The 19,962-nt window shown below is 54.2% G+C and overlaps 7 protein-coding genes across 7 annotated transcripts; 4 read left to right on the top strand and 3 right to left on the bottom strand.

Moving 5' to 3' along the window:
- Positions 1-186: 186 nt before the first annotated feature.
- On the bottom strand, positions 187-2,261 carry BO66DRAFT_394395 (aldehyde dehydrogenase family protein). The gene is made up of 2 exons (XM_025647983.1): positions 1,890-2,261; positions 187-1,830 (listed from the first exon to the last, which is right to left on the bottom strand). The coding sequence occupies exons 1-2, from the start codon at positions 2,043-2,045 to the stop codon at positions 382-384; spliced, it is 1,605 nt and encodes a 534-aa protein (XP_025500486.1). The 5' UTR covers positions 2,046-2,261; the 3' UTR covers positions 187-381.
- A 356-nt stretch (positions 2,262-2,617) lies between these two features.
- Positions 2,618-4,570, bottom strand: BO66DRAFT_169355 (endonuclease III domain-containing protein). Its single transcript, XM_025642289.1, has one exon. It carries the CDS (start codon positions 4,312-4,314, stop codon positions 2,863-2,865), a length of 1,452 nt encoding a protein of 483 aa, XP_025500485.1. The 5' UTR covers positions 4,315-4,570; the 3' UTR covers positions 2,618-2,862.
- A 250-nt stretch (positions 4,571-4,820) lies between these two features.
- On the bottom strand, positions 4,821-6,746 carry BO66DRAFT_404453 (amidophosphoribosyltransferase; the record flags this gene model as incomplete). Its single annotated transcript, XM_025648930.1, has 4 exons — positions 4,821-5,340; positions 5,400-6,087; positions 6,138-6,590; positions 6,662-6,746. 4 exons carry the CDS (start codon positions 6,744-6,746, stop codon positions 4,821-4,823), a joined length of 1,746 nt encoding a protein of 581 aa, XP_025500484.1.
- Positions 6,747-8,100: 1,354 nt separating this feature from the next.
- BO66DRAFT_380801 (DNA cytosine methyltransferase) lies at positions 8,101-10,255 on the top strand (the record flags this gene model as incomplete). The annotated part of the gene is made up of 2 exons (XM_025645923.1): positions 8,101-9,491; positions 9,546-10,255. The coding sequence occupies 2 exons, from the start codon at positions 8,101-8,103 to the stop codon at positions 9,967-9,969; spliced, it is 1,815 nt and encodes a 604-aa protein (XP_025500483.1). The 3' UTR covers positions 9,970-10,255.
- A 2,202-nt stretch (positions 10,256-12,457) lies between these two features.
- On the top strand, positions 12,458-13,527 carry BO66DRAFT_394393 (uncharacterized protein). Its single transcript, XM_025647982.1, has one exon. The coding sequence runs from the start codon at positions 12,567-12,569 to the stop codon at positions 13,482-13,484; it is 918 nt and encodes a 305-aa protein (XP_025500482.1). The 5' UTR covers positions 12,458-12,566; the 3' UTR covers positions 13,485-13,527.
- A 522-nt stretch (positions 13,528-14,049) lies between these two features.
- Positions 14,050-16,190, top strand: BO66DRAFT_394392 (putative 2-methylcitrate dehydratase). Its single transcript, XM_025647981.1, has 4 exons — positions 14,050-14,501; positions 14,594-15,371; positions 15,421-15,605; positions 15,655-16,190. Exons 1-4 carry the CDS (start codon positions 14,217-14,219, stop codon positions 16,084-16,086), a joined length of 1,680 nt encoding a protein of 559 aa, XP_025500481.1. The 5' UTR covers positions 14,050-14,216; the 3' UTR covers positions 16,087-16,190.
- Positions 16,191-16,932: 742 nt separating this feature from the next.
- On the top strand, positions 16,933-19,203 carry BO66DRAFT_459002 (putative MFS allantoate transporter; the record flags this gene model as incomplete). Its single annotated transcript, XM_025652233.1, has 10 exons — positions 16,933-16,946; positions 17,216-17,287; positions 17,365-17,523; positions 17,584-17,643; positions 17,704-17,962; positions 18,029-18,292; positions 18,364-18,464; positions 18,535-18,600; positions 18,670-18,904; positions 19,003-19,203. 10 exons carry the CDS (start codon positions 16,933-16,935, stop codon positions 19,201-19,203), a joined length of 1,431 nt encoding a protein of 476 aa, XP_025500480.1.
- Between the last annotated feature and the right edge of the window lie 759 nt (positions 19,204-19,962).

Here is a 19,962-nt window from a genome sequence, read left to right as displayed (position 1 = left end):
AGTTAGCTTACCACTGATGATGTCAATAGATAGCAATAGGCCAGCCACTCAGCCCTATTTGCGACGGGTTACTCTGGGCTCCTGGCAATCCTCATACGTAGTTGGCGGAGCCCCTGCAGAGGTTCGGAGGATGATCCTGCAGTTCGCAGGTGGTGATTATGAGTAAGGCTGCTGGTGACTTGGCTGGTGAGCTGGTCCTGGAGGATGTATGTCACTTGGGCAGTCATCCTCGTCAAATATCAACAGTAAGCAGGGCCAGAACTGTCGATCACTGAAGTCCATGCAGCGATATGATTAATGTATATGTAAGTACTATGATACAGCCAACTACCCGCCCTAATATACAGGTATACACGCCCCGCGTAGGGATACAGTCCAGCCCTACATATTCCCTAACAAACGCAGGATACCCCTCACTCTGCCCGCCAACGTAATCTGATATCCCGTCTCCACCACCCCCTTACACATCTCCCACGCCCCCGTGCCATTCTCCCGTGCACCTTCCCCTTTGTTGATTGGATAGTCCACCCGCGGCGGGATCCTCGTCGCCATCAACTTCGGAAACCGATCCACGCACACGGCCTTGAGGTTACTCACGCCGCGGAGGCCCTCCTCGCCCGCGAACCGGCCGTACCCGGAGCCCTTGACGCCGCCGAACGGCAACTGCACCGCGTAGTAGCTCCCGAAGTCATTGACCGAGACCATCCCGGACCGAATCTCCTTGATGCACCGGGCGGTGTCCCGCGGGTCGTAGCCGAAGACGCTGGCACCCAGGCCGTACTCAGTCGAGTTGGCTATCTCAATAGCATGCGGCACCGAGCTGGCGCGCATCAGCACGAAGACCGGCGCAAAGAGCTCCTCTTGCGCGATGCGCATCTCCGGTGTGACGTCCGCGAGCAGCGTGGGGGTGAAGTAGTGGCCGAGGGGGTGCTCAGAGTGGGAGAACCGCTTCCCGCCGCAAACCAGGCGGGCGCCCTGCTTGACGGCGTCGTGGATCAGGGATTCCAGTCGATCGAACGAGGCCGGGGAGATCATGGCGCCCACGTCAGGGGCGCCCTGGGGTGACAACAGGACGGAGCCCAGGCGGAGTTTGGCGATGCGCGCGGAGACGATGTCCAGAAGTCGGTCGTAGGCGCCGGGGAGGGCGACGATGCGTTCGATGCCGATGCAGTTCTGTCCCGCGGACTGGAAGACACCCCGCATGAGGATTGAAGCGATGGCGGGTAGTTCATGCACGGTGCGCGAGTCGTCCAGGATGAGCGACGGGTCCTTGCCGCCCAACTCCACGGTGACAGGCGTCAGGGCTTTGGCGGCGGATGCGCAGACTTTGTGCGCCACGGGGCGGGAGCCGATGAAGGTGAGCTGGGAGATGCCCGGGTGGGAGGTCAAGTAGTCGCCCACACGCGGAAGGCAGACGACGCTCTGGACCAGCTCGCGAGGGTGGCCGCAGCTGGCCAGGGCGCCGCGGATGACCTCCAGGAAGAAAGTCGTGCACCAGGCCGTCTGCTCGGACGGCTTCACCACGATGCCGTTTCCTGCGAAGATAGCGCTGATTACGGGCGAGATGAAGTTGTGGAAGGGGTAGTTCCAGGAAACGCAGGCCGAGACCACGCCCAGCGGTTCGTAGGTGACCATATTCTTCTTGTACATCATGAGGAAGTTCGTAGGACGCGATTCCGGCGTCAGAGCCTTTTCACCGTGGTCGAGGGTCCATTTAAGCTTCTCAGTGGTCACCAGGATTTCTCCGAAGGAAGCGTCCACCTTGGTCTTTCCAGAGTCCAGGCAGCAGGCGGTAACGAGTTCGTCTTGGTGGTCGAGAACGTATCTATCGCGGGCCCGAGTGTTAGCAACCGAGTCTCTCAGGACACTCAAAGAGAGATGTACTTCAGCAAAGTCCGTAGAACCTTCCTCCTCTCCGCGAAGCTAGTCTTGGACCATTCTGCCTGTGCTTTTGCTGCCGCCTTAATCGCTTGATCGACGTCTTCCGGGGTCGCAGGTTTGATTCCAGATCCGAGAACTCTTCCATCAGCGGGACAGTAGCTCATAATCAGGTTGTCGTTCCATTGCTATTCCAGGGATCAGTTCGAATGAGTTTCTGATCTGCCGAATCACAAGCAGAAAACGGACAATAAACTTACCCCTCGAACCTGCCCCTCAACCACCCTCTTCGCTTCTCCATCAAGCTGATCCCATTTCTTCCCTTCCCAGTTGGCTCTAATCTCCGCAGGAATGGGCACATTGAACGTGACGGCAGCCTCCCTCTGGCTCAGAACGTAGACGTAACCCAGATACACCGCGCCAAGCGACAGCAACGCGACGCCCAACAACGGGCCTTGGATCTGGAGATGTTCCACGATGGGCTGGAAAGCCGGCGGAACGAATCGGGCCAGCGTTTCCATGTTCAGTTGAGAATTCACCGAGTGAACTGGCGCTGTTGGGTTGTGCCAGACACTTTTTATTTTCTGACGAAACCAGTTCAGGAGGGGAGGGAGGGAGGCACAAAAGGGAAAGAGTCCGGGTGGTTCGATTGTTTATCGCTCCCTCCGATGCGCGGGCGCACGGGCCACCGGGTGGGCTGTCGGTGGGTTCATTCGGGGTTCAACTGGTCGATTCGAGGTTCAAGTATGAGGATCCCAACTTGAAGATTATATACACATTAGTGTATGTAGCACAATTGAACTAATAAGAGTCATGCAGCAAGAGAGCTCGATGCTTTTTTTCTTGTCTAGCAAAATAGGGGAGGTGATATTTTCTAGCAACGAGCAACATCCGGTGTATATATATATCTCCAGGAGGGGTTCCGCAGCATAATTCTACACGTAGTACCCATTAAACACCCAAGCAATGATCCAAGCCCATCTATCAGACCCCTCCCTTTCTCTTCCCAGTCCTTTTCACCAGATGATCGATGACACAGCCCTCCTCCCACCGCGCAGAAGACTGTCCCGTGATAGCCCGACATCGCGGGCAAGACTTCCCATGGCGGATGAGCAACTGATGCAGCGAATACTTCAGATGGTCCGGGATGCGCACCTCCAGATGACCAAACGCCGTTACCTCGGTCACCTTGCTCGGCGGCACCCAGCCCAGCCACTTGCAGATGCGGAAGATATGCGTATCGACCGCGAAGCAGGGCCGCTGCAGGCAGAACAGCAGCACGCAGCCCGCCGTCTTAGGCCCAATGCCGGGATACTTGACCAGCTCCGTCATCGCCCGCTCCGTGCTCAGCGTGTGCAGGTGGTTCAGATTCAGGAAGTTCTGGTCCGCGCACGCAATCTCGTAGTTCTTGTGACCCTCGGACTGGTGATTCAACACCCCCTCCGCCGTGGCCGCCGACGCCTCGCCCTCAGCATCAGCATCAGCGTCGGCATCCGAACCACCACCACCAACCAACAAATCCCGGCGCGCCTTATTCTCCTCATACACCATATCGAGAATCGCCTTGATCTTCTTACTCTTCACATCCGCCAACCCGCCGCGCTTGATCGCCTCAAAGACCTCCCGCACCGGCGCCCGCCGCACCGCGTCCCAATCCACGCTCCCCTTGCCGATCCCCTCGCGCAGGATCCCGAATCGCTGCACCAGCCCGTTGAACGCCATGGCCGAGTTGTTCCCCGTCGTGGCCCCGCTCAGCAGCGTCCGGATCAAGGCGTCCAGCACGGACGGCACCTCGCCGCACCCCGTCACGGTCAGCGAGGGCTCCGGGATGGTCGCGGGGGCCACGATCCGGCCGTGGATCGACGACAGGAGCCGGTCGACTTCTTCGCATTCGTCGGGCGTCGGGTGGGGCCAGTCGGGGAAGGGGCTGACTCCGGGGGTCAGGCCGTATTGGTTCGCTTTCGCTTTCGCTCGCGCTGCTTTTGCCGGGGGTTTCTTGCGGGGGGGAGACAGGTCGTCATCATTGTGCAATGTGGCTTTGTCGACGGTGGTTTGGAGGTCTTTAGCGAGATTGTTGATTGCTTCTCCTTCCTTCTTGATGGGTGAGACGGAGGCGGAGGACTTGATGCGAGAGTTGGTTGGGGTTGTGGGGGATATCACCGCGCCGAGGTTGTGAGGGAGGTCGTTGAGGTCCTTGATTTGCGGGGGGGTAGTGGCGTTGTTCCTCTTGCGCCGCTTGGGAGGGGGTTCCGGGATGGCATCCTCGGCCTTGACCTGGAGGGGACTGTTGCGTTGCGACCGATTTCGTCCTTGGCTGGGGGAAGTCGTGGAAAGGCGGACGCTCGGGACTTGGGATGAGGTAGAGTTGCTGGATTGCGCTTGAGAGGCGGCTAATGCTGCCTGGCGCGCAGTGGTGGAGCGGGTTATGCGGACCATCTTTAGATCTTTTGGAATGTATAGAACACAGGACTAAAGTTTTAAACTGGGAGGTACAAGACGGTTTAGCAGAAAAGACAGGAAATATACAGGATCTTCCGACGCGGAAGGTGCATTAGGAAAATTCTATCGGTATGTACAAATTATATCATCAATGGATGTAGCATCATCGTCATGAGATGAGTCAAAGAGTCAAAAAAAGAAAAGTAGTGTAGTTGGGTCACATGATGTGGCGGGATCACTTCCGTTCAGCCCCCTTCAACAGTACGTCATCTCAGAACAACATGTCTTCAAAGGTATTTGACAATCATGGTAAGGTAAGGGTATTCCAACCCGCGCCCTTCCTGTCATGCACTGAACACACACACACACACACACACACACACAAACACCAAGCAGATAGCCACCCTATGTTCTTGCAAAACCACCGTCTACAAAACTCCAAGACTCCTTGGTTCACGCAGTATGCCCCACCAATTGTATCAACTCAAGCCATGACATCGTAATCAGTGATGGTCGCCCATGTTGTGAATGCTGATATCCATGCGGTCCTTGACCTTGGGGTGCTCCTCCTGGGAGTGCTTAGGGGCGCTGATGATGCCCACCTTGGGCACCTCCGACTCGCCGGGATTGGCCGCGGGGACGATGTTGCCATTGGAATCGAGTTTGACCCCGTTGGCAGCCATCTTGAAGTCCGTCTCACTGGCGAAGCCATGCGTGACAGCCTCCTTGGCGCGGTCCAGGGCCTTGATCTTGCGGCCCTCACCGCGAAGCTCCTCCAGGTGCTCGAAGTAGCCATCCGAGACGGGGGTGATGTAGTTACCGCAGAACACACCGACCTCGAAATCCTGAGGCTCAGCGAGGCCGTTCTCCTGGGCAATCTCGGCACATGCGCCCTTCAGATCGTCCAAGGTCTGGTAGATGACGCTATCGGCACCAATGTGCTTGGCAATGTCCACCACGTTGCGACCGTGGGCAACCAGCTCGGTAGGCGATGCCAGATCGATACCGTAGATGTGAGCATGGCTGTAGTGAATTGTTAGCGAATGTCTCGGTCGGAACCCCGGGGATGCCGGAATACTCACGTGATCTCGGGAGCGCAACTGGCGAAGTAGACCTTCTTGGCACCGGCTTCCCGGGCCATGGTGACGATCTCTCGACTCGTCGTACCACGCACAATACTGTCATCAACCAGAAGGACATTTCGGTCCTTGAACTCGGCTTGCATAGCGTTCAGCTTGCGGCGAACACCCTTCTGTCTCGTCTTCTGTTCAGGCATGATGAAAGTACGGAAGACATAGCGGTTCTTGACGAAACCTTGGCAGTATGGCTTGTCGAGATACCGCGCGACAGCAGCGGCCGAGGTGGTGGATGTCTCAGGGATGGGGATGACCACGTCGATGTTCTTGACCACTTCCGGCCCAAGGATGTCGAGAATTCTGGCAGCAAGACGGTCACCCATACGCTGGCGACTACGGTACACGCTGATTCCGTCAATGACGGAGTCAGGGCGGGCGAAGTAGACGTATTCGAAGATGTCAGGAGCGTAGGCCTTCTTGGGAGCCACCTGGCGGAAGACAGGCTCGGCGCCCTTCTGGATGATGACCGCCTCACCAGGCTGGATGTCACGGATGTTGGTGAATCCAAGCTGGTGCAGTGCAACCGACTCGGAGGCCATCATGTAGTCCATGCCATCACAGTCTGTTGAGGGTCGGGAACCGAGGACAAGAGGACGGATGCCGTAGGAGTCACGGAAACCAAGGATGCCAAATCCTACTTAAGGTCAGCTGAGATCCTGGATGCGCGGGCAAGGGTTGACATACCGGCAAGCATAGCCGTGCAGGCGAAACCACCCTGGCATCTTTCGTACATGCGGCTCAGACTGGCAAAGACATCTTCGTTGTTGACACGTGCCTTCTTGGTCTCGCTCAACTCGTCCGCCCAGATGTTCAGCATCAGTTCGCTGTCACTGTCGGTGTTGATGTGACGGTGGGCCTCGAGGTCCAGATATCTCTTCAGCTCGGGAGCATTGATCAGGTTGCCGTTGTGGGCCATGCAGATTCCATATGGACTGTTCACATAGAAGGGCTGGGCCTCAGCATTGGCACTGCTTCCGGCGGTAGGATATCTCAAGTGTCCGATTCCCATTGAACCCGGGAGGTCTGCCACCCTGGCGCCGTCATTGAAGACCTTGGCGGCCATACCGTTCGACTTGAGCTGGTAGAAACGACCGCCGGTAGCGCACGTGGCAATACCAGCTGCATCCTGACCTCTGTCTGCATATCGGGAATCATGGATTAGCCTCGAACACGAGGTATTTGCGGGTGTGTACTGCGGAGTGACTCACGCTGAAGCAGGTAGAGTGCCTCATGGAGATCGACGGCAGCGGAAGCTGACGGGTTCGCCTGAATCAAAGCGATAATACCACACATCTTGACGGTAGAGAATTCTATATGACAGAGCAGGATAAGGTCAGTGAGATTCTCCAGACTGAACTCCTGTCAAAGCTAATCAAGGTTATGCAGCTTGGATCAGATCGGAAAATGTCCGCAATGATGCTTAGGAAGTCTAACATCTATAAAAAAAAACCGAAATTCATCATAAAGCAGGGGGGCAGGGATAGGGTGTGAGAGTTATTTACTGAGGCATTGAATGATTGACTCACATCTGAAAGGGGATATTTCAAGATAGTCTTGGGAGTACACGCACAGTGTGATGGTAGGGTGGTAGAAACCGGAACTTGGCGAGTTGCAAAAAAGTGGGATAGAATCGAAAACGTCTATAGAGACATAACAGGATTCATGTAAAGGAGAGTGAGGGGAGAAACAGGTGGCAACAATGCCCAGAATCACGTCCACGGAGGAAACAGTGAGCTGGATAACATGGTTAAAGAAGTTTTAGGAGGGAAAGAGGAGAGGAGGGGAAGAAATGGGGATCCCATCTTAATAGATTTCTTCTCCTCGCTGTTTCCCAATTTTCTTTTTTTCCCCACCACCAGCCGAGAGGAGGCGCTAAACCCAAGAGGAAAAATTCTGTGACCCAAATTTACTAAGTTTACTAAGTTTACTAAATTAACTGAGTAACACCGCCAGGGCCACCGGCTGGCCGGTTGCTTACATACGGTACCTTACTTTCTGGCAGGAATATTGCCGATGCCGGAGCAGGCGGTCAGCGGTCGGGAGTTCGTTCCCGGCTTCGGCCTGGCCTAAGGCATCGACTGCCGACTGCTGTGCTGGAGTTCTCCCGTCTGGCGAACTATTTACCATTTTGGGAAGTCTGTACATCTTCAAGCACAGTTCAGATTGCCGTAGATTCTTACTCCACACTTCCAGACTTGCTTATGAAAGAAAATTGAACTGACCAGAATGGCGGTCGAAATCACTCCATGTTCATTTTCATGTCTGTCACATTTCAGCCTTTGTCTGTCCTCTGGAAACAATTCACTGTGGTGATGTCCAAATGCACCGACTAAGCGGCTATGGCTGGCTCAAGCCTGACCATCTTTTCTTTGTTTGACATCTCGGATGTCTCAGATAGCTGCTGGGGTCTGAAATTTTTGTGTTTCTCTTCTTCCTTCTGCAAAACCTTTCTAATGCTTTAGTCTAAATCAAATTCTGTACTCCAGAATCTCTTCCTTCCTCTTCATCCCACCCCGCACCTACATTGACTTCGCTGGCCTCATCCCACAGCTTCACTGAACTGAACTCATTTTGTTCTCTTCATATGGATACTTCCAACTCATCTTTTTGACTCGTTACCTCGTTCTGCTCGCTCTGGCTTGGTATCATGTTCAACTTCAACTCCAGAAGTGAACGTATCGAGCAGTGGTCGTTCGTCTACCGGACAGCATGTGACTACGATTCAGATGACAGTAGTGTTACGCTTGGAGATGAATCTGAAAGAGCAGTCTCTCTGAGCTTTGCGGAGGAAGTCCTACAAAATCCACCCGGCCGTACAAGTCCCGCACTCTCAAACGGAGAGCGCGAGATCATTGACCTCACTTTGGATGGTTTTGCTCCCGGTGACTACCTGACAGATGAAGCCTACGAACAGTTACTGCGGGACTTAGGTCGCGCTGAGCCTCAAACTCCTGCAGTACGATCCCGACTTATCACAAGGCCAGAGAAACGCCGGTTGCCTGAGGTGTGCCTCAATGGAATTGTGTACAAGAAAGGCCAATCCGTTCAGCTTCACGATGGTACCTTCCTCAGAATTGAAGAGGTTCTGGCAGATCGTTCTGCCGATATCTTCTTTCGGGGAAGACGCCTGATACACACGAAAAACCACAGGGGCAAATACATACCAAGGTGGGACCATGAGCTTGTCTGGATCGCGAATGAGACAATAGACATTCCATCCAACCAAGTTAAAAAGTTTGTCCGGATCACGTTTACGAACTTCTGCATGATCCAGAAGGACTGGGTCAAGCACCACCAACGCCCCAAAGACCTATTTTGTCGGCTCAAAGAGCATTACGGAGACAAGAAACCATCATCAGTGGAATATCTCACCTGGGATGAAGCAGACGAAGGATTCAAATACGACCCGCCGAAGCTCCGCCGTGCGTGGCGTGGTGAGACCAAGCCTTTTGGAGCGTTCGACCCTGGCGAAGTCGTGGAACTCGATGATGACAAGCTGCATCGAACCAGACACGACCCAGTTCACGCTATGAAGCGACTTCGTCAGTATACATTTGGCGATGCATTCTGCGGTGCTGGCGGCGTTACCTGCGGTGCTCGTGCGGCTCTTTTGCATCCCGAATGGGCCTGCGACAAATCCGAGTCCGCTGTCAAAACCTACAAACGCAACAATCCAGATGCGAACGTCAGGCTGATGGATCTTTTCACCTTTATCCATTCAAAGCATTCCACTAAGGTAGACATTGTCCATGGATCTCCGCCATGCCAGACGTTCTCACCCGCGCACACGATCGAATCCGTGACCGATGACGCCAATAGCGCGTGCATTTTTTCGTGTTTGAACTTGCTTCAGAAGTCGAAGCCCAGAATTCTTACCATGGAAGAGACAAGTGGCCTGTTTGAGCGTCACAGGGAGACATTCAACCGAGTTATTCTAGACTTCATCGAGCTTGGATACGCAGTGCGCTGGGGCATCCTCAACTGCGTCGAATACGGTGTACCTCAGCTAAGACGAAGATTGGTAATCATTGCATCTGGGTAAGTGGCTTAGGAAGCTTTCGAAGGAGCGATATTAACAAAGCAATCATGAAGACCAGGCGAATCGCTTCCTCTATTTCCCAAGCCGACTCATGGACTCCCCGGCTCTGGGCTCCGTCCCTTTGTTACTATAAGACAGGCCATCTCTGACATCCGGCCGGGAGCAGCAGACCATAATACCCAGCGAGCGGCAGCTCGTCCGATGGACCGGGCGCCGTGCGATGGCACGGGACAAATCCGAACAATCACCTGTGGCGGAGGTGAAATGATTGCCCACCCTTCGGAACGGCGTAATTTCACGAACAGGGAGTATGCATGCTTGCAGACGTTTCCACGTCGGTATCACTTCTGTGCCCCGCACGTCCGAAGGCAAATTGGCAATGCGGTTCCCCCGAAGCTCGCGCAGGCGGTCTATGAAGAGATCGTTAAGTCGCTCCGTCGGACTGATGAGAGGGAGTTGAGGTATGGGCCCTGGTAGACCAAAGGTTGCATGTACAAACGAGGTTTGATCTGGTCTGTAATCTCCTCTGGTCGTTTTGTTTGACACATATACTTTAGCGTGTATGGCCATTGAATTGCTTGATGGAAATTATGAGCTACAGACTATTGTCTTCGTTGAATTTTTACTTGGAGCCTCAGTGAAACTAGCCTCTCTCGGCGGCGGAACAGCAGGGATGTTCTTATGCTCAGGTTGCTGTGTGGTGATGGAAGCAAGTCAGTGAGGTTCAGGATATCAGAGTTGCCTACGAGTTGTTCTTCTGCCTATGATAGCCTTTCCTTCGGCACGACTATCGGTTTTATGGAAGCCTAGTCTTGCTTATTACAGTATTACAGTTCTAGAATGACAATTTGAGCCATATAGTGTCCGAACGTCTGTCTTACAAGCCCTTTGGGAACCAAAGTTCCATATCAAATTTAGACAACGACCTGATTTTACTGCGACCCCATCACCGAGTAAATACAGCCAGGCCAGGTGAGATAAAGCCTAGTATCACAGGCGTGGACTGAGTTTCCAAACCTACAATGGGTTGCCCTCTCGGAATTTTGTATCATATGCCTGCGGAGCATCGACTGTCAAGTCGATCTGTCCACAAACACAATCGGGCTTGATAACTGAGCCATTCATCCACGAATCTTACTGTAAATTCTATCATAATATATGAGAGATATCATCCTTTTAGAAGAATTGAAGGTGTTTATACCCCACTTTAGATACGGCGGATGAAGGTACGGCGGATGATAGCCATTATACTTGTAGCAGCAATATCCTCCATCAGATAGCTTTGCCCTATGATTCGCCGAATTCCAATAGGGGTTCTAAGTATCTTTTCCAGCAAGCAAGACAGCAGGACGTTTCTCCAAGGACTTCTTCATATGTGAGCATCTTTCCGAGCTGTTTCCCAAGCAATGCATAACAAAAGGGCTCATCGCCTAGTAAGTTTCTAGGTATGTAAGATAGGAAAACATCTGGAAATGATCTATCTTTTCTGGATCTTTTTTACTGTCTGATTAACGTTGTACAAAACATACATCTCAGAGGCGGAGTCAGCTAGTCTTAGGATTGGACCCTGGTAGACGCCTCGCTCTCATTCCTGGAGATTGCTGGACAGGTACTCATAACGAGACGGTGCCTGGAGCAGCGCTTCGATTATCTCGGAACGTAACTGATGAGGTACTTCAACCAGAGACTTTTATCCAAGATGGCTCGCTGCCTTACTTGTTCGAGTAGGTATATGATAATATGCTGCTACCTGCTCGCTTCAAAACATGCCTCCAAGTACTAGGAGAAGTGCTTTAAGAGGTGCTTAAAGGAGTAAACTAACCAGTTCTATCGACAGAATACGAGAATGCAGATGAGGTTCCGGATCCGTATTCGACGGATGGTGACTGGGATCTGCCGTAGTCAGGTATGTATGTTCCTACAGGACTTGCGTAGGAATCTTACAAATGATGGAACAACCATGCCTTCGAGTCGCCTTCTACAGCTCAGTGGCGAGATGCCTGGGAATAGTTGAAAGCAAGCAAGAAGAATCTCCGAACCACCTGACCTCTGCTGGTGAATTATCAACGGAGGCTAGGCACATGACTACCGATTGACGGAGGTGGGTGAATTATTGTGCTCAGTTTCAGTTTCAGCAGGCAAAGCGGGAAGGCAAGGAAGGCCATCTTTTACCACTGACTTGCTGGTCTGTTTCTCAGTCCTCTTCGTTCGCTACTTCTCACTGCAGTGGCCGTGGTCTGTGCCATATTCCGTGTCACTCGAAATCGACTCGCTTTCCCGTTCGTCCCCCGAAGGCCGTTGCCTCTACCTTCCTTCCATCTCTTACTATCGCTCCTTTCAACCGCCTCCTTCAGACGCTTGTTTATCAAGATGCTGGCTGCTTCACCTGTGTACTGAACGGTGCAGACCCTGTGACCACAGTGCAAGTCACGCTAGTAATCATGGCTCAATTGAAGCGGGTGGCTCGCCGAAGCATAACACAAATGAATGAGGATGAAGACATCCCTGAACCAAGTATTGAAGCCACACCCGCCTTCAAGATCCAGTTGCAGGAACTTGCGACTCTTTGCCAGAAGCTTTGTTCCACTTACCGACCGCCTAAGAGCACCTGGCAACTTGGAGACCCCAAGCCCCCCCGGCCCAGCTTACCCATAGGCAAAAATCAAAGCAAGATCAAAAAACAAGATCAACTAGAGATCTGGGGTCCCTGGCCACTGTTGTCGACGTTCTGGGATCCGGCGCAGCATGGATGGCCTCCCTACGGGGTCCGCCTGCCCGACGCATGGGTCTATATTGCGATCAAGCTTCTCTCCACCACTGAGCGCCATGATAAGTATCCCGCCGACTTTGACGGTAGTGGCATGGTCCGACAAAGCAGGGTACCCTGTGGCCCGACGTTTGTGATCTCCGCCCATGGGGTCTTTGCATATCCGATCTTCAAGGGGTACTACGTTCTATGCGGCGAGGAAGGTAGAAAACACTGCGCCTGGCTGCTCCAGCGCCAACGGGACGCAGCGGGTAATAAATTTCAGTTCAAAACGATCATCGCCGGGCCAGTACTGCCGCCCTCGAGCATGCGTCCACCTCACAGCTCCATCGTCAAGCTACCCCGCCACAGACCCGTGACTACCGCCGACTCGGCTACTCCAAAGCGGCTGGACAAAGCGGAAACGGACCGCTGGACGGTATGCCTGGACGACATGGTGCTGCAGTACAAGAAGCCCGACACCTACGAGATAATGCCTTTCGCACAGCTGAGCCCGCGTCTCACCTGCACAGAGTCTTCGGAGTCGGACAAGCTTGTCAATCGCCAGAGCTCTTCCTCTACAACGACCACCACGACTGCTCTGACTGGCATTCCCCGCTCGATAAAGCGACCTCGTCCCCAAGCCAGCACACTCCCTGCCACATCTAAAGAGACTACAGCGGTCAGTAGCCCTACCGACTTCCTCAGTCCTCCTAGAGCGTCGAGTTCCTCCACCAAGCAGACCACTCCGGCGCCTGACATCAAACCGACCGCCAAAGGCAGAGGGAAAATCAAGCATGCCTATGCGGAAGACTTGCAGGACCCGGCTAGTACACCTAGCATCAACAGCACCCCTGATATACTTGGAGCAGAGGAAGTCGTGCACAATGATCGCAAGCGCCGCCGGACCACTGCACATGGGCAGCTCGTGTACAAGCTCTGTGACTCTTTCATGCAGACCAGAAAGCATTTTGACATATACCTTGCATCTTCCATGGAGGCGGAGAAACGTCATGAGGAGTATCTGAGGGCGCTCGAACAGAGACAGAAAGATCATGACGCCTATATGGAGGCAACCATCGAGACATTCACCCAGATCCAGACTTGTGTCGCGTATTTGCAGAAGGAATTAGGCGGCGGTGAACCTGATGTTGGTGGAGAGCAGTCTCCTGCCCAACCGAACGGCATGGAAGATGTGGTGTACGAGACAGATGCAGAGGAGAAACAAGAAGAGGAAGAGGATTGAGGTGATTCTGGGGCGGGTTTGGGGGAGGCTGGGTCGGATTGCAATGAAACAGGCAGGTAGCTTTGCGGCATGTCTCCGTATGGCTTCCCGCGATGGGTACGGACAGATGGGGTCAAGTGGAGTCTACACCAGTCTACGGGAGTGAGGGGAAATAACATCACATGATGATGATGATGATGATGATGATGCCGATGATGATGCCCATTGTCAACGGTCGTCTTCTCTCAATTCTGTGTCTTCTGTGTCTATTTGAATGAGAGATATCAGATCATTTTCGCAGTCTATATGGATAGGGAATTGACTCAAATTCAGTAAAGTCGAGCAAAAAACCGACCAGAATCACCCCAAAATTAAGACCAAATAAGACCAAATAAGACCTGCCGAGGTGGAAGTGAGTGGGCAGCGCTCGGACAGCCGGTGATAGCCGCCCCCATAAACAAAGCAACCAAGCGGCCTCGGTCCGAATCCCCGGCGGTAAACAGGGTGGTTGTACTGTACCTTACCTACTAGTTAGTTACCTTACCATACTGAGTAGTTATACTCCCCCAGCATTAGCACAGGGTCGGTCACTCACTCCCTTTCTTAATTCCTGTTCAATTCTCCGTCTTCTTTCTCCCTTCCTCTCCTACTCCAGTGATCCTGCTACCTACCATAGCTCACACTCATTGTGCACTCCATTGGGTATTTTGTTGCGCCCCCGTTTTCTCTCTTCTTATCACCCTCTCTTCCATCATGTCTGCCTCTTGTTCAGCGTTGAGACGGCTGACCCACAGGTCTCCTCCCCGCACTTGGCTCTCCTCTTCCCGCATCGCCTCCCTCTCCAGACCTTCTGTCTCCAGTGTCTCCCACATCACATCCAAAACACATCCTTCGACGCTCCCCCGTACCTCGCGATTCTCAACCATGGCGTCTCTGCAGCAAGCTCCCCCGACCATTCCCACCGACCGGCCCTATGACCCCGAGATCCAGGAGCTGAGCAACTACATCCACAACTACAAGGTGGATTCCGACTTGGCGGTAAGTCACGCGGGGCTCCCCCATTCCACCATTCACCACTGTTATTATTCTCCAATACAAAGCTGCATCGCTGACCGCTCCCATCGTTATAGTACGATACTGCCCGCCTCGTCTTCCTCGATACTCTGGGATGTGGTCTGGAAGCATTAAAGTTCAAGGAGTGTACCAAGCTGCTGGGCCCGGTGGTTGAGGGCACCATTGTGCCCAACGGCACCCGCGTTCCCGGCACCCCATACCAGCTTGACCCCGTTAACGGGGCCTTCAACATCGGCGCCATCATCCGCTGGCTCGACTACAACGACTGCTGGCTGGCAGCGGAATGGGGCCACCCGTCCGACAACCTGGGCGGTATCCTGGCGGTCGCAGACTGGATCTCCCGCACGAACCGGGCCGGCGGCAACCTCGCCAACGGCAAGATCCTGAAGGTCAAGGACGTGTTGGAGGCGATGATCAAGGCGCACGAGATCCAGGGCGTGCTGGCTCTCGAGAATTCCTTCAACAAGGTCGGGTTGGATCACGTGGTGCTGGTCAAGGTCGCGACCACGGCGGTGGTCGCCAAGATGCTCGGCCTCAGTGAGGAGAAGACCGCCGACGCCATCACCCAGGCGTTCGTGGATGGCCAGTCGCTCCGCACGTACCGACACTCCCCCAACACGATGTCGCGGAAGTCCTGGGCCGCGGGCGATGCCTGCCAGCGGGCCGTGAACCTGGTGCTCAAGGTGCAGAAGGGCGAGGGTGGCTTGAAGACGGTTCTGTCTGCTCCGGTCTGGGGCTTCTATGATGTCTTGTTCAAGGGCAAGAAGTTCCAGTTCCAGCGGCCGTACGGCAGCTATGTGATGGAGAATGTTCTGTTCAAGGTGTCTTATCCTGGTAAGTTGCGCCTCATCGATGGAGGGGGATTTCTCTGACTGGATTCTAGCCGAGTTCCACTCTCAGACTGCGATCGAGGCTGCGGAGATTGTGAACGCGAAGCTCAAGGCTCTGGGCAAGAGCGCCAAGGACATTAAGGAGGTCGTCAACCGCACGCATGAGGCGTGCATCCGGATTATCGACAAGCAGTTCAAGGCGATGGACAACTTTGCTGATCGCGACCACTGCGTTCAGGTAAGCAAATTGAGATCGCTGGCTCTGGCCATGTACTGACTGCATCTAGTACATGGTTTCCACCATGTTGGCCTTCAACCGCCTGACAGCCAACGACTATGCGGATGGCTCTGAGGCGGCCACCTCGCCCCTGGTCGAGGACCTGCGCAAGCGCATCCGCTGTGTTGAGGACCCTCAGTTCACCGCCGACTACCACGACCCGTCCAAGCGAACTATCGCCAACGCCCTGACTGTCACCCTGCACGATGGCACCGTCCTGGACGAGGTGGTCGTCGAGGCACCTCTGGGCCACCGGCTGCGTCGGGAAGAGGCCAAGCCCGAGATCCTGGCCAAGTACCAGCGTCACTTGCAGGCCCACTTTGACCAGGCTCGCATCGACGAGCTTGTCAAGGTCGGGTTGGACCAGGCGGCTCTCGAGAATTACGACGTGGACAAGTACGTCGATTTGTATGTCAAGGATCAGATGGTGGCCGCCCACTAGTGTAGCATGATTTAGCGAGCATGATGTTAGATGTCGACGAGGAAGACCATATTTATTGCAACTAGTTGCAGATTTGCGTAGCCATCCAATAAAGTCCATGTTTATCCAGAGACATAAACCGGTAAGGCAGATAGCACCGACGATAACCAAGGGCACAGTATCCTCAGCCAAGCTCTACAGCCAGTGACCTATCTAAACCCAATTTGCCACCTACCACACCCTCCACCAAACTGTATGCAACGGGCCCAACCCTCTCATATCTCCCGCATCGCAGCGATAGGAAATCGGCGATAAGACCGCCCGCAGGCGAGCCTCTTCATCCACGCCCACGCATCATCCCCGACCAACAGTAGTGCTGCTGCCTACCACAGAACCTACCTCGGCAACCGCGACACGAGATAATCCCCCATCTTCTGAAGGGTGAGGTTCTACCTCCCCCCCACCAATGTCACAGGCACCGAATCAAACACCATGCAAACGGAAAGAGTTTATCAGCTCATCTCAGACTCGATAGATCTAGACTGCTCACGCTCAAGATAAGCGTACCGTCCAAACCGACGGACCCACCATACCACAGAGACCTGGGGCAAAAAACCCCAGCCGAGATCTAGGCGAGGACAGGCAGGGCAGGCACTGCAGCTTTGCCGTTTATCTCGGCACGGGAAAGAAGGGCTCAGGCTTGGGGTAACCTTGAAGTTAAGAGGCTGCGCTAGTAGCGTTGCCGACGCAGCCAATTGTAGGGGGGCGCTTACGCTTGGATGATAGAGCATTACCGACCTACTAGCACGTAGTACGTCTGGATTGCTGGATGGCTATCACGGGGTCTTGAGGCAGAGGACAAGGGAAATGGAATGCGGGGGGTTTGATTGACGCTGGGGTACATATGTGTGCTGGGTTTTGGCATCTGTGGCGATAGATGTGTTGTAAGTACTGTACAAGGTAGTTATAAGAGAGGATACCCTGGGTGCGGTGAGTCTGGGAGATAGTCACGTCTTCCTTCTTTTCATTAAGGTCAACTGTTTCTGGATTTCTGTCTGATTGCTATTGATTTTGATGCAGACATGGCACCCTCCACAGACGAGAAGAAGCCCCCTTTCGAGATGGGCACGGAGCTTGGGGCCTGCGAGAGCGTGGAGCATGGCTCATCGACGGAGTTCTCGGCCGAGGCGGAGAGGAAGTTGGTTCGGAAGATTGATTTGATGTGTGTATTTCTTGCCTCTTCTCCCAGGAATCAGCGGGCGGAGGAGGGCTGGAGTGATGCTGATGCTGATGGTCTAGGATCCTCCCCATCATGCTCGTCGCGTACATGATGTCCTTCATGGACAAACAGACCCTGAGCTATGCGGCCATCATGGGGATCATGGAGGATCTGCGCCTGACGGGGGCGGAGTATAGTTGGTCGTCGGCCATTTTCTACTTTGGTTATCTTGCATTCAGGTTGGTCTGAGCTCTGTGGAAGGACTTTGAGTGCTGGGAAATCACTGACGGGCTCTAAAGCTATCCGGCCTCGTTGCTGATGGTTCGCTTTCCCCTGGGAAAGTATCTGGCGTGTACTTAGTATGGGATTCACTCTCTCAGAGTTCTGGCGAGGTGGACCGTGGCTAACGCGGATAACAGCATCGTCTGGGCGATCGTGCTCGCCTGCCACGCGGCCACGACCAACTTCACCGGACTGATGGTGGCCCGGTTCTTCCTGGGCTGCACCGAAGCCAGCGTCTCCCCCGGGTTCAGCCTCCTGACCTCGCTCTGGTACCGCACCGCCGAGCAGCCCCTGCGCCACGGGATCTGGTTCTGCGGGAACTCGCTGTCGCTGATCATCGGCGGTGCGATTGCCGTGGGGATCTGGCAGATCGAGTCCAGTCTGGCTACCTGGAAGGTGAGTCCGCAATACCCCCACCCTCCCCACTTGACTTTGGTTACTGACCCGTGTAACCACCGTCAGTGGCTGTACATCATCTTCGGCCTGGTCACCTTCACCTGGGGCGTGGTCATGCTCTTCCGCCTCCCCGACTCCCCCACGAACGCCACGTTCCTCACCCCGGAGGAGAGAGCCATCGCCGTCGCGCGCCTGAAGTCGAACCGCGCCGGATACAAGACGAATCGGATCGATAAGGGCCAGATGGTGGAGGCGTGCACCGATCCCAAGACGTGGTTCCTGGGGGTGTTGATTCTGGGCTGCAATATCCCCAACGGGGGGTACACTACGGTTAGTAGACTTTTCTGTCGTCGAAAAACCTGCATCTTTCTCCAACTACTAACTTGGTTTTGGGTGGGTAGTTCTCAGGTCTCATCCTCAAGGGCTTCGGCTACAACACCCTGAACACCCTCCTCCTCGGGATCCCGGGGGGATTCATCTCCTTCCTCGTGGTGTTAGCCTCGTGAGCCACCGCCCCCCCTCTCTTTCCCAACCCATACATGAGATCCCAGAATAGCTGACGAAGAGAAAAGATGCTACACCTCCTCCAAGATCCCCAACAGCCGCTGCACGGTCTCGATCATCCTATCGTGTTCGAGGTACGTCTGCCCCCCGCCTAGCATACTAGGTAGCCATCCTCATTCTCCCCACCCTAACCCCCCCAAAAGCATCCTAGGCACCGCCCTCGTCTACGCGACCCACCACAACGCCTCGCGCTACGTCGGCCTGATCCTCATGAGCTTCTACGCGGTCACCATGCCCCTGTCCATGGCGCTGATCAGCGCCAACGTCGGCGGCGTGACCAAGCGCAGCACCGTCAGCGCCATCTACTTCATCCTGTACTGCGCGGGGAATATCATCGGGCCGCAGCTGTTCTTCGAGCGGCAGGCGCCGGTTTATCAGGTTTGTTTTGCCCTTCTCTGTGGATTTGTGCTGGGGGACTCAGTGCTTTTGTGGGGTTGAGTTGCGGATGCAGAAAATTGGGCTGATGAAGGTAACAGAGCGGCTTTGTGGCGATCTTCGTGTGCTTGGCGGTGGTGGTGGTTGTGCTGGGGGGGCTGGTGGTGTATTTGAGGGGGGAGAATGCGAGGCGGGATAGGATGATGGTGGGTACAACAGGGAGTGGGGAGCAGGTGGAAGAAGAGGAGGAGTTGATGGATGTGACGGATTTGAAGAATGAGCGGTTCAGGTATGTTTACTGATTCGGCTGCACGTGGTTTACTTTATCTCGACAGAGATAGTCTTGGAGTGATGGAGATGCATACTGCAGCCATGAATATAATGAGATCATTAGTCAAAAGTGTCAAAGAAGTAGATCTTCAACTTCAGATATCTATTGGACACTTAGAGAGCCTGGAGATAACTGAGAAATAGAAAAGGGAAGAGCGACAACGCAGCGGCGATACGTCAATATTCGAGCTCCTCTTCGACTCGGTAGGCTCAGGGCTTGGCTGCCCAGTGTTGAACATCCTCATGATCACTGCATGGGGTTACTTCTTCCTCATTGCTTGGATTATCAGGAGCATTGACAGGGGAACGCTTTACCATCCCTAATGAGGATTGTAGGTGACGCACCTAAGGCCTCCAGCCGGCAGGATGCAAGGGCAATCTTCTTGGCCCGCCCTACCCGTCCGTCAACATTTCTCCCCACAACCTCACAACTAATGCATCGGTGCTTATACAGGGATCCGGGCTCTGTGATACGATGCGATGTTGGCGGCGGGGTTCACGTTCGGTTAAGGGTCTCTTGCCCGAACCGGAAGCAAGAGCCGCATTCTGTCGATCCTGCAAACCACCTGGCATCTGCAGCCACTGTAAGAAAGCGGGCCAGAACTCAACATGCATGCTACCCCGCCAAAGTATCTAATACATGGCGGGCCAGTAATGCTATTTCCTGTCTTTCCTTCCTGCTTCCTTCCCATTCCTTTATTCAACCGCTCGCTGGATCGCCCCCCCCCCCC

This window comes from Aspergillus aculeatinus (assembly GCF_003184765.1).
Source record: "Aspergillus aculeatinus CBS 121060 unplaced genomic scaffold BO66scaffold_48, whole genome shotgun sequence".
NCBI classification, from domain to species: domain Eukaryota; kingdom Fungi; phylum Ascomycota; class Eurotiomycetes; order Eurotiales; family Aspergillaceae; genus Aspergillus; species Aspergillus aculeatinus.
This window is presented reverse-complemented; position numbering and strand designations above follow the sequence as displayed.